We start from the raw sequence: 14,604 nt of genomic DNA, 5'->3' as shown, positions 1-14,604 counted from the left end.
AAAAAAAAAAAAAAGAATCTTTTGAGTAGTGTAAAGTAACATACTTGTACATGTAGATATCTTTGGCAGGGAGAAGTTTTCTTCTACAGAGAAAACAATGTTGGAGGAACCCAGAATCTTGATAATGAAGATGGAGATTAGTCACGGAGGAGGCAGAGGAGGTTATGGCGGTGGTGGTGACTAGAACGTTGGCTTTGTTGACGACTTTAGGACTAATTAAACAGCCGTCACTTACAGTGTTGTTGTTGTTGTTGTTAGTCATCTCCAAAACAATACTTAGTCCCACCATTTTTTTCTTTTTCTCTTTTTGGGACTCTTTATCTCATCTCTACGGTGTTTTGAGTTTTTTTTTCTTTTTCTTCTAGTCAGGTGTTAATGTGGCGAAGAAGGAGAAGTTTTTTTTTATTTCTTGAGAGGGGGTGGGACCTACAAAGAGAGCGAGGACGATTGATTTGATTTCTTTTGCTTCGATATACGCCACGTGTTTCCTCCTCTTCATTACTTGTGTTGTTAGTGTTAGGTCTTTTTTTTTTCTTTTCTTTGGGGATAAATGTTTTCACAATATTTATCAGAATTTTTACTTTTTTTTTTGTCGTTTTGTATAGTATTGGTGAGTCTTGTTATGAAACGTGTCACCATCTTTGAATGTTTTAGTTTCTAACTATATATATATTTCGTGATGCTAGAAAGATCATAGTAGTAGACTTCTTAGAAGATTTTTAAAAATATTCAACTCTTTTGGATCTGGTGATTTGGAAGAAGTGTTTGATTCAGATGGAAAGTGATTCAGTCTTAATTCTTTTGTTTGATAAGAAATAAGAGATTACAACGCAGTAAATTCTCTCTTTATTTTATATCACCATATATTTTCTATATTCTAGCCAATCTTTGGGTTAATAAGATTTGTTTTGAGATGAATTTTTTGAAACATGTTGCATATGTAAACTAAGATATATCACAAGATTTTTTTTTTATGTGAAAGCATATCTGGATTAGATGAAAAAAAACAATATACTACAATTTAGTCTAACAATGCAAATTAATTTTCTCTAAACTTGATGGTATGCATCATAAGTATCGTCAAAAAAAAATCAACAAATTTCAACCCATTTCATAAATATTCCTCAAGTAAAAAAAAAAACAAAATTACTTGTACATATGTTTTTAAAAAACATTCATACTAAAATCAATTAAATCTATACAGATTGAAAAACTTTCTACTAGTACATACGGATTTCAAAGTAACATAATCAAGGAAAATGATCCTCACTCTTCCTGTAAAAGTGAAAAAAAGGAGCAAATCTTTTTTTTTCAATTATGAAGAAACTATAGCAAATATTTTGAAGGTTGTTTACAATTAATTTATATACATCACAAATAGTGTGTAGGTGTTTTCTATGGCCCATATAGTTATTTTCATAAATATATAAAGGCCCAAAGCCCCAAACCTTGCTTTACTTCATCACTGGATTTTCTTTTTGTTTCTATATATCCGATATATAGTATACTATTAATTTGTATTTATCATAGTAAATAAAAGAATTTACAGGATTATTAGCTTCATAAAAAAGAAAATATATGTATATGAATTACTTTCGATCACTTAAATATTCTTGTGTAAAATTTTGTAATTCTCGTTAAATTAAAAATAATACAATCTATTTTTTTAAACTCTCTACCATAAATGTAATACGATCTTAAAAATTTATCACAATTTCAAATATATATCTATAAATTTTAAAATCAATTAATCAGTTCCATTATTACAATGTGTGTTAAAATAGTTCTTCTAATATTTTTTATGAAATAGAATATTTTCATTATGTCCGTTAACAACTTAGCATACGGATGTTCTCTTTCAAATAATGATGTCCTCTCAAATTATAATATTTTGCTAAGGAGGATGTAGGGTTTGTTGGTTTTAGATACAAGCAATGGTTGATTAATTATGGAAGAGCATCACTCTTATTGTTGATGATTAGACTAGTAAACATCATGAGTACTCTAAACAATCACACATAAACATAATTCAAATTTCACGTGGACATTCTTGCAAACATGATTTTAGTCAAATTTAACATTTAATGTTGAATACCATTACATACTATATATTGTGAACCTTCCGTGTCTTTTTTTTTTATCTATGGTTCGCTATATATCATGTTCCAAATAGGTAACTTTTTTTTTGTTCGTCTGAATGATTTCATTGATAGACCATAAGTAGGTTTATAAGGTGAAATACATGAGCTGGGAAGAATATCAATCCTTCTAGAGGACTAAGCCGGCGAGCACAAAACAGATTTGGAGACAAAGGAAAAAAAAACCCAGACAAACTTAAAACATTACGTCCTTTAGATTACAATCCGGATCAAGATCTAGAGATTCAAAAAAAGACAGTTAAAAGATAAATCTTCTTTAAAAATTAAAACAGATCTGAGACAAAAAAAAAAACATACAAACGGATTAAAATACCAGAATCGCCTTTATCATAATACTTGACCTGGATTGAAGTGCCGTGCGATCCTCTTTTTGTTGCTCCAGCGTGGAACAACGAAGGCGGTGAGACACCTTCAAGCCCTAAAGACTCTTCAAGAAGAAAGAAAGGAATCTAGATCTACAATGGTGAAATTTCTTCATCTGAGACAGTGAGAGGAATTAGTTGAAAACTGTCTCTGCTATGCAAGGAACGACCAGATCTGCATCAGTGCTAGACTGAAACACAAGAACCAAACAACAAAACAACAAAGCTAAAACTACATATAGTAGGTTTTCATTATTTTATCATGCATCAACATGTCTTTTGTGTTTGTTAATAGGAAAAAAAAAAAGATTATAAGACTTTATTTTGAAAATTTCCAGAGTAATTAAAAATCTTACTTATGAATTATATGATTGAACATGTGATTATTCGTCAAGATTAATTAGTTAATTTAATCGTAGACAAGACATAATAACTAAGAGCTATGGTTGCCAATTATTTGCGAAATTAGGACCCAATTGATGTCGTTTACTTTACACAAATTGCTGCTTTTCTATTTTAATCGTTTTATCCTAATTTTTCCTTTTCCTAATTTCTTCCTTCTATTTATTATTATTGTGTTCACTCGTTTGAACTGTGAAGTGATAACGATTTGAAATTAGATTCTCTAATATCTAACTCGATCAAGTTGTATGCTAATTTCAAACATTTGAAGCAGTATACACTAAAAATCTATTAACATATGTTACATATCTTTAAATCCAAAATATATAGTTTTTTCACATGGTCTAACTATATGTATATGATTAATGAATCAAGTTTGTATACTAATTTTCTAGATTTGTGTAATTCATAGTTTACATATAATTACTTTGTAATTTATATTTCTTGATGAAGCATATGCTAAAGATAAAAATACAATAATAACCACAAAACAATCATATATGATACGGTTAAAAAATGTAGGAATCCACATTAATTTTGGGTAATGTTGTTAATTTCTAGTTGGTAATTTATACGGTGGTTAGAAAATATAGGAAAATTGCGATAAAACAACTCTTTTAGTTCCAAAAGTTTTCACTTTTCACATAAGCAATCAAATATTTTCCGAGAGCACAAACATAAATGTAACATGAATGCCAGACAAGTACAATGGTTCAAATGAGTTGAAACTTGGAAGAGACCACAAAACTGTTTTTTTTGGGTAAAAAATTAGAGAAGTTGATTTTTTTTGAATAAAGACTTCATTATAAAGCCAAGTACATAGAAAATGATTAAAAGATCCAAAGTTTTTTAAAAAAGGGCATTCTCCAATGCCAACCAACGATAGAAAAAAATCGACATAGAGATCCAGAGACCTTTTGGACAAAGGCTAAGAAGCGGTTTGACACATATGTGAGATCAAAGATTGTCGAACAATCTTCCATGAGTAGCTCAAAGGTAGACAATTTGGTCATTATCACAAGACATAATGACGTTGATAAAGTGGCTATGGCCATGAGTCTTGTCGGCACGAGAGGATCCACTTGAAGTAGAACATAAGCCATACCATGGAAGATTATGGTTTTATAATCGGGCGGAGCAAGTTTTGACACACTAACTAAAGAAACTGAACCTTCCTTAGGGCGAGCTAAGGCTGCTAGGATCCAGATCGTATAAGTGATGGCAACAAGGTGGTGGCTGAAGTAGTTAGCTAAAACTGTCGAGGGATGATTGTTGGTAGAGAAACCTCTAAGACCATAAACACAGCCTCAACAATTTGGATTCAGATCTAAAACGCCATGAAATTTCAAATACTTGGGAGCGTAAAGTTCACCATTGAAGCTAATAATAGGATTCGCAAAACATAAGTGTAAAGTTGTAACATAACAGGTGGATCCTCTCTGCCATGAATATGGTGATCAAAAATTCTACACAAAGTTTGTAGGCGGCAAGACACAGACAAAGGATAAACAGACCTGATCTTCAGATAAGAGGATGGTTGCTGGGTATTGGGAGCAGTAAAGTTCACCATTGAAGCTAAAAACAGGATTCGCAAAAAATAAGTGTAAAGCTGTAACATAACAGGTGGATCATCTCTGGCATGAATATGGTGATCAAGAATTCCACACCAAGTTTGTAGTCGGCAAGACATAAACAAAGAATAAACAGACCTTAGCTTCAGAAAAGAGGATGGTTGCTGGGTATTGGTACTTAACTATGTCGGGGATAAGCAAATGATGGCTCTTTGGAGACAATAATCCCAACATCAAAATAACGGATTTGAGAACAGAATACCTTTCCTCTTCAAACTTTTAAAATCAGGATTGAAAAACCGAGATGGATCTATGGGCAGGGTTCCAAAAGAGATCTTATGCAAGCATAGAGAAACTGGTAAATTACTGTATTTTTGACGTCTTCGATCAGGTTGTAACGATAGTATACGCATAATCAATCTAAGGGTTGCCAATGAAGAATTCAGAGCAGACATGGGCTTCTGCAAGAGAGAGATTAGACCACTATTCTTCATGAGCTTTTGACATCCTAATGGGTCGAACTTGAAGAAACCCACCAGATGGAAACCTAGTTTCCTTTTGCCTGATAGACATGAAAGTCGAGAACGGCGGCACTTGTACGAAGTTGGATAGTGATTTGTCGATGAAGCACTGATCTCCGATGAAGTTTGTGTCAGCGGTTTGTGGCTGAGACCTAATGATGTAACAGAGGAGGAGAACCAGAGGAACTTGGTCGTTCCATTAACTGAAATCGTTATACCGAGGAGAAACTCGCCGTAAGTCGTAGTTTGGTGCAGCGTTTCATCGCGGATGGACGAGAGCTCAGATTTGTGATGCGGTTGTTCTTTCAGGGAGGACTTCTGCAATGGTGGGGCGAGTGGAGGGTGATAGATGAGAAACGCCGGACACCATCTTCTTCCTTTGCATTTAATTGAAGATCTCACCAGAAGTCTAGACTTTGGGTAGGTTTGAATTTGATAAGGTAGCAAAAAGAGGGAAAAAAGAACATAAACCTAGGGGTATTGGGAGCAGTAAAGTTCACCATTAAAGAAGAAGAAGACGCCATGACATTCCGGCGCCGGCGAGCGTGGTTAGATTTGTTATCTCGATATTAGTGTCTGGAACTCTTTTGTGGCTCTCTTGATGATTTAGAATGAATTGTGATGAGAAGTTGAATTTGTATCAATATTTACCATGATTGTGATGTTAAAAATTTTGTACTCATAGAAATGTTTTTGATAAAAAATGAAAATTCAGTCTATGAAATGCATCGTGCTGTATTCTGTTGTTCCATGAATCCAGTATATTCATCTGCCCTTATAAAGTCGATTTGTCAATCAGTAAGAAGAAGCAATAATTTTCGCTGTGGTTTTTTTTTGTCAAATCCGAATCTTAACACATTTGACTTCTCTTGTTATTTTCAAGCTATTCAATTAATTACTACTTTGATTACTTATGGCGAATTGACTCAACCCAACATGGGTCAAATTGTAGAAATTAGTAAGCCACAATGTGGACAATAACATATAGAATAATATATTTATGTTTCCACCATAGAGATTTCGTCAATGAATGTAGCATAATTATATATAGCATTATGCTAGGGTCTAAAAAGCATATTGATAGATGTCGGAGATGTGAATAACAAAGGAGAGGAATTAAGTGCTATATCTAGTGAGAAATGTCAAACTATACTCGGTTCCATTTATACTCCATCAAGGATACTATTATCCATCATATTTACAAAGTCCAGTATTTATTTTGATTTTAGAGTATTAATTTTGTGCAAAAGTTTGAGTCACTATTATTAGTTAATCACAATTTACTCGTATGCTATTTCCTTAAATTTGAAAACATTTGTTTAATTAATCTAATAAACGACGGATCACAGTTCTAGTAATAGTATTTAGAACTAGGATTTATCTCGTGGTACACTACGGATCTATTATTTTGTTGATATATATACTGTTAACGGTTGTAAGTAGAGTTTTGTAGAAACTCTTGATTCGCAAGTTGAGAATATACATTTTATGATTTGTTAGTTATGATTTAGGAATGAATGATCTGACATATTCTTATTATAATTCTCAATTGATATTATTGGATTAATAGTGTACATTTAATGCTAATAAGATCTTACCAAATATGTAATCGTTTATTAAACGCAAATTAGATATTTTCTAAGATGTATTCATCTTAAATTAGTTGCTATATTATAGGGATGTGATTACATAATTTGGGTTATCAATTATTTTTGTCAAACTCGGCCCTAAAAATTCGGCATGCAAATTAGATCTTTCCTAAGATACAATGGGCATTAATTAATATTAATTGGATGTAAATAAGTACGCTATGGATTAAAAACCGGCCCAAAATATTCGGCAATCTTAAGGAGGATCCGGATAATTGAATCGGTTATAATTTTAGTTAAAAACCCGACCCGAAGTTGGCAAAAAGTGATGACACCCTATTGTACTCCAAAAATGTATTCCGAGCTCTATATGTGGATATACTTGTTTGGTTACAAATATCCTAAGACAATTTTTAATATATATCTGTTTATAAAAATTCAAATTACATTATATGCTAAAAAAATCTAAGCTTTTATTAACTTTATGTATTAAATAGTAATTAAAATAATTAAATATAATATTAAATAAAAATGAAAGGAAAATTATATTTTAATCTAACATATTGATTTAAATTAGATAGATATATTTTAGGAAATTAATATTATCAAATAAGGAAATGATTGTGTTTGGTTGTAAGGATTGTAGATAATTTAGTTGAGACTTGTTTGGATACAAAGATAAGAGAAGATGACACAAAAATGTACTTCAAAAATGTTAAGATAAATTTATATACTATTGTGTTTGGACATAACTGATTGTATTAATATTTTACTTGAATGTATATAACCAGTTACAAATTATTCCTATGGTGTAAAAAGAATCTATGACAAACTATATTATAGTCACTTACTGACTTACACATACATGAATGTGAATTATATATGCACAAAAGTCTTTTGCTTTGATTGCAATTAAATCAAGTGGGACTATGGATGCATGCAACAAAAGCAGATACTGATAAATATATCAAACTCAAATGTCGGGGAAAATAAAATGGTCGTGATTCATCAAACTAATACTAATAGGAGGAGAAACTAACTCACATAAAATATCAACGAAACATTAGAAAATATAATCTAGTTGAAAGAAATGTTTCACTTTCACTTTTTCGGTTCATAATTCACTTTTTTGATACAGTATTATAGTTTATCGAAATTTATACTTTAATCATTGGAGAAATCTAGCTAAAATGGATCATTTTTCATATCTTTGTTTTTAAAACCTTATTCTAAGAGTTTGGTAATATTGTAAACCTTTTATATTGATTGAAATCTAATTAATAATACACTCCTTTTGAAATAAAAGTTTTGACTGTATACAATCTAAGGGCGGCGAAAATGGTTTTCAAGGGGTATGTGAGGATTTTTTTTGTTTGTTTGTTTGTTTTTTTTTTTCTTTTTTTTTGGCAAAAGAGGTATGTGAAGATAGGAGACGAGAATTCATTGTAATCTTCGACCAGAACATGGCTTTAGTGGACACACTAAATATTGAGATTATAGTTTTTTTTTTTTTTACTTTCATGTTAATTATCAACTGAGTGCCGAATAAGAAGGCTTTATTCGAGACAATGGAAAACTATGATGTTGGCCATAATCAAGAAAGCTGATTTTGTGAGGCAACTACGAGCTTGCAATACTCACTCAAGAAGGAGAGCACTACCTGATTAAACTGAATATAATCGACAAATCTGTTTTTGATTATGCATGTGGGTCATAGTTTATAGCTAAATTATATCTATACTTGCACAAGTTGCGTAGGTAGCTCTCAGCATATCTATTTGTGATATTATAAATAACTTCTTAAGTTAGATATGAAGATAGTATCATATAATCAACATGAATCAACACATATATAGCTTATCAAATAATCAAAATTGAATCAACATAAAGACTCTTGCTCACCTCGAACTTTTGGGAGACTCTTTGCGCAGGAGAGAAACAACCGGTATCACACAACAAGATTACCACGAAGAATCATGCTTCATTCAAGGTCCTAAACAAATAAGTTCGTGATGCAGTTATGGTGAAGAAAAGACGCGAGCAATTGAAATACCTTATGAGAGTTTGGCTAAAGTATTAATAGATTGTTTTCTACTCATATTTCCTTTTAACATATTCTTTCTTGTTTTAATTTTTTTTTGGCAACAAGGAACAATCTTTGTATTCTCAAGACTATTGTAAGTTTGTAACTTCTTCAAACCTTTTCATTTGATGAAAGTTCACACATTTATCAAAACAAAATATGAATCAACAGATAGCATAAATTATTAGAAAGCATTTTTTTTTAAATAGCAAACAACGAGTGGGGAAGAAAAAAACGATGGCTTGCTGCTATTGGAGATTACAATGTAGAAAACGTTCTTACCACAAACAAAACGATGTATACAGTATAGAGAGGGGTATAGGTTAGGCATATGTCCATGCATGTGTAAATGTGTTACGTGTAGGTTAAAAGTAGTGCATTGATCGAGATCAACGATGGAGATTGTAGTAAGAGAAAATAGGCACGTGCGAAAAAGCAAACGAAGAGCCAAAGAGGATATTAAGCAACGAAAGGAGAGAAGATATGTTTCCTTTGTAATGGGGAACAATTACAAACTCTTTCTCTATTGGTACTGCTCGTTCACTAGCTACTTGTCTTTGATCATTTCAGTTAGTTTCCCCCACGATTTACACAACTTTCTTCTGCTCGTATTTACGATTTTCTATTCTTTTTTACACATCTTTATATAGATTTACGCATGCACTATATATAGTCGTATAACGCATGCATGATTCATGTGTGTGAAAATTGACGGTAGGAGTAATAGTATATATATATATATATATATATATATATATATATATATATATATTTTAGTAATTCTGGATAAATTTTGGAGGAGCGATCCGAGACTATCCAACGTTTCCAAAGAATCAATTCCTTGCATAGTAAGAAAATTCTTCCACCAAAGTAGAACCATTAGCTTACCACCTCGTGATTACAATATATAATTCATTACACTCTAAAGAATTATATATTGTGGCCAAATAATTGGAAGTTTTATATAAAGATGATCGATATGCAAATCTAAATTTTTACTGACCAGTATATGAATATTTATGTTTTTTTAGTTGCATATATATATATTTGTTATTATTGAATCGATAAAGTCTGATTCGTAGTCAATTCATATAATGCAGGATAACACAATTTAGTAGAATTATTCCGGTGGAATCGGTCTCAAGATAGTGATGTAACCAGTTGACTAAAGACACTTCCCAATTACATATTATTTATAAACACAGGGAAAATGATTTATTATAATAACCTCTTTCACTTTTAGTCACTAGTAATCGAGTATCAGTTACTCAATGGAAAAAGCCTTAAATTATTTTTCCATGGATTCGATTTTCAGTGACCGGAAACTTATTCTCTTTAGCTTGAACTATGTCACGTTTTTATGTCTCTATAAAACTTTAATAGTCGTCTAGAAGTCTAAATAATTTCAAAAACAATTCTTAGAAAATCTGCTGAGTTATAATTTTTAGAAAACTTTTATATGCCAAAATTCGTCACTAAAACTTAGTAAAAAGTCCTTGCAGAAAACATCCATACTATCTTTCAATAGTTTATAATTTTGAAACTTATGTCATCAAAATTTCTCATCTTAATAAAACCACACATGGGCTATCAAATGTACACACATATACGTATATTGTTTTCGATGGTCATGAACATGATGATCATATTTCCACGTAAGCAGAGACAAGATATAAAATGTCACTAGTTATAAGGAGTGGAGTGGGAATAAGAAGGAAAAAGGAGAAAAGAGAAAGGAAAGGTATACATAATTTTCAAGTCGATTTCGGGTTGATAATTACAGTGAGAGGGAGACAAGACATTGCGCTATACCTAATTCTAACTAGTTTCATTTCTAGACTGATGGACCAATCATATCACTTTCGACTAATATCTTTTAGTTTGAGCTTCATCAGAAAATTGTCTTCATCACATTTTATTTTAGAGGAAAACAAATTTTATGCATAGTTTTTTGTAACCACACAGTGTCAAATTAAATAGAGACGCCCGATTTCATGTTTCAAAGAAACTTACAGTAGTTTTTCTTCCTTTGTAATTAAACATCATCAATTTATAAATTACTTTCTTAATCTATGGGCGAATTGTTTTTTTTTTTTGGAACAGATGCAGATTCGATTCTTGAACAATTGTTTTGTCGGAAGAGTAACTTATTGTTTTTCTTCTTCTTTTTTGGAACCACAGCTCGTTCACGATAAATGTGTATATATACATTTTTATTGGTAAAACGCTATGAAAATATGAAATTCGAGATTAGTTATTTCCTAACATTAATTTAGAATCCTTATTTTTATTGAGAGTAAATATTTTTTGTGAAATAGTTTCGAGAATATTTTTCGTGTAATAGTTTTGATAAGAAACTGAGAGTAAATATTTTTTGTGAAGTAATTTCGATGATCAAAGAAAAATATTTATTCTCAGTTTCTTAACCAAAACTACTTCTAGAAGACTTGATGATTAAATAAAAGATATAATTGTTGAAGCATAATCAAATCTCGCATCACAACACATATACATAACATAACACATTTACATAACACAACACATTTATATAAGTTAGTTATTTGATTAAGGGATACAAGTTGTTCTGTTTTATAGTTGTGTCTTTTGATCAAAAAGTTGTGTCTGGTCTATTATCACACAACACAATGGTTCGGTTCATATAAGTATAGATCGAGTCTTTGTATCACAACACAATCGAGTCTGTAATACATTCAAATTTCAGATCAATAAAAGTATTACTTTCTTACTCTGTTTTTTCATCATCGTAAACACACAAACACAAAACATAAACATGGTATCAGAGCTTTGCGATTGAGAGGACCAGAGAGAAAACACTAAAAAAGAGAACAAAAGAGATCGTATCGTCATCAGCAAAAAGCAGAGACGATGCAAGGCTCCTCACATCAAGTGATCCCTATATTCAATGGGGAGAAGTACGACTTCTGGAGCATCAAGATGACAACCATATTTCGAACCAAAAAACTATGGTCGGTGGTTGAAGAAGGCGTGCCGGCTGGACCGGAGAAGCAGAGGCGAATGATACGTCGGCACTGCAAATTTTGCAAACTGTTGTAACAGATCAAATCTTCTCTCAGATTACGGCAGCAACAACATCAAAAGAGGCATGGGATGCATTGAAGACAGAGTACCAAGGATCTTCTCAAGTTCGTTTGATCAAACTACAAACGTTGCGTAGGGGGTATGAAAATCTGAAGATGTATGATAACGGAGATATCAAGACTTTCACCGATAAGTTAATTGTTTGGAAAATCAATTAACTTATCATGGTGAAAAGAAAACCGACATTCACCTTGTCCAAAAGATACTCATTCTCTCCCAGCCAAGTTTGATAGCATTGTTAGTGTTTTGGAGCAAACTAGCGATTTGACTTCAACAACAATGACAAAGCTAATTGGTATTCTGAAAGCTCACGAAGCAAGGTTATCAACAAGAGAGGAAAGCACAAATGAGGGAGCATTCTATGTTCGCTCAAAAGGAAGATAATCCGGTTTTAAAGTTTCAATACCAAACACCATGCCAATCATGACAAGAAGTGGTGTGGTTTTCACAAGAGCAACAACCACACAGAAGAAGAGTGTCGAAACAAACCGAAGAAAGATGATCATAGCAAAAATGAGAAAAGTAACATCAAGTGTTGCAAGTGTGGCAAGATGGGCCACTACTCCAATGAATGTCGCTCAAAGAACAAAGAGAGAGCACATGTAAGTCTTGAAGAAGAAGAAGGCTTAACTGAAGATCATATGTTGTTTAGTGCAAGTGAGGAATCAACAACAACATTATGAGCAGATGTTTGGTTGGTGGACAGTGGCTGCACAAAACATATGACGAAAGAAGAGCGATACTTCTCAAATATCAACAGAAGTATCAAAATGCCGATTAGAGTCGGAAATGGAGACATATTCATGACAGCCGGTAAAGGAGATATTACCGTCATGACTAGCCATGGCAAAAGAATCATCAAAAATGTTTTCTTAGTGCCTGGTTTGGAGAAGAACCTACTAAGTGTTCCTCAAATCATCTCAAGTGGCTATCAAGTACGTTTTCAAGACAAGAGATGCATCATCCAAGATGCAAATGGCAAGGAGATCATGGATATTCAAATGACGAACAAAAACTTCAAGATCAAGTTGAGTTCAGTAGAAGAAGAAGCCATGACGGCAAATGCCACAAATGGAGGAAACATGGCACAAGAGACTTGGCCATGTAAGCAACAAGCGTTTGCAACAAATGCAAGACAAGGACTTGGTAAAGGGGTTACCAAGTTTTAAAGTCAAGAAGGAAGTGTATGAGGCATGTAACCTTGGGAAGCAGTCACCCAAAAGCTTTCCAAAATAATCTCAAACGAAGACAAAAGAGAAGCTTGAGATTGTGCATACAGATGTATGTGGGCCGATGCAGCACCAATCACTTGATGGAAGCCGTTATTTTCTATTGTTTCTGGATGACTATACTCATATGTGTTGGGTATACTTCCTAAAACAAAAATCGGAGACTTTCTTATTATTCAAGAAGTTCAAAGCGATGGTGGAGAAGCAATCAGATTGTACCATCAAGACGTTGAGATCCGATGGAGGTGGTGAATTCACTTCACAAGAATTCAACCAATTTTGTGAAGAAGAAGGAATTAATAGGCAAGTGACTTTGCCTTACTCACCACAACAAAACGATGCAGCAGAATGGAAGAACAGATCCTTGATGGAGATGGCAAGAGCAATGCTTGTGGAGCAAGGATTACCACTTAAGTTATGGGCAGAAGCGGTATATACTTCGGCTTATCTACAAAACCGTCTACCATCAAAAGCAATCGAAGAAGACATGACGCCAATGGAGAAGTGGTGTGGACACAAGCCAAACGTGTCACACTTGAAGATGTTTGGAAGCATATGTTATGTGCATATTCCAGATCAGAAAAGGAGAAAACTAGACGCTAAGGCAAAGCGTGGGATTCTTGTTGGCTATAGCAATCAATCTAAAGGCTATAGAATCCTCATCTTGGAGAATGAAAAAATTGAAGTGTCGAGAGATGTGGAGTTTGAAGAGAATAAGAAGTGGAGTTGGGATAGACAAGAGGAAGTCAATAAGATCGTTGTCTTACCCATCAACGACATACAAGAGTCAAGAGATCAACGAGGAGAAACCTCCAGTCCTGTTCTGTCTCAAATCAATGATCATGCGAACAATGAAGAAAGAGAAACCTCCAGCCCAGTTTTGTCTCCAACCAATGATCATGTGAGCAATGAAGAAGAAGACAGCTCAGAATCTCCAAAGAGATACAGATCTGTGAAGGAACTCATGAAAAATACACAAAAGGTGGTTCTCAAAGAAGCAGCTCACGTCATAGAAGTTTGTCTTCTTGCTCATGAAGAACCACAAACTTATAATGAAGCTTGTGATGATGAAGAGTGGAGAAGGGCCATGAGCGAGGATATAGAAATGATCGAGAAAAGCAGAACATGGAAACTAGTAGACAAGCCAGATAAGAAGAATGCTATAAGCGTGAAGTAGATTTATAAGATCAAGACGGATGCAAGTGGAAATCACATCAAGCACAAGGGACGGCTAGTTGTAAGAGATTTTTCTCAAGAATATGGAATCGATTATCTTGAGACTTTTGCCTCTGTCTCAAGATATGATACAATAAGAGCTTTACTTGCGTATGCAACTCAAATAGAGTGGAGATTGTATCAAATGGATGTGAAGTCTGCATTTCTAAACGGAGAGCTTGAAGAAGAAGTTTATGTCACACAACCACCTGGGTTTGTGATAGAAGGCAAAGAAGAAAAGGTGTTAAAGCTCTACAAAGCTTTATATGGTCTTAAACAAGCCCCAAGAGCATGGTATGGGAGAATAGATTCTTACTTCATTCAAAATGGTTTTGAAAGAAGTATGAATGATG

At 33.1% G+C, this 14,604-nt stretch overlaps 1 protein-coding gene across 1 annotated transcript in view; it reads right to left on the bottom strand.

The window, feature by feature from the left end:
* Nucleotides 1-383, bottom strand: part of LOC104725399 — a 1,133-nt gene extending 750 nt beyond the window's left edge. Inside the window, exon 1 of the mRNA XM_010444063.2 lies at nt 45-383. Within this exon, the coding sequence (XP_010442365.1) occupies nt 45-289 (245 nt within the window). The 5' untranslated portion in view covers nt 290-383. The remainder of the gene's footprint in view (nt 1-44) is intronic.

This window comes from Camelina sativa, chromosome 11, assembly GCF_000633955.1.
Source record: "Camelina sativa cultivar DH55 chromosome 11, Cs, whole genome shotgun sequence".
Taxonomy (NCBI): domain Eukaryota; kingdom Viridiplantae; phylum Streptophyta; class Magnoliopsida; order Brassicales; family Brassicaceae; genus Camelina; species Camelina sativa.
The sequence above is the reverse complement of the archived record's forward strand: the minus strand, read 5'-3'. Positions and strand labels throughout refer to the sequence as shown.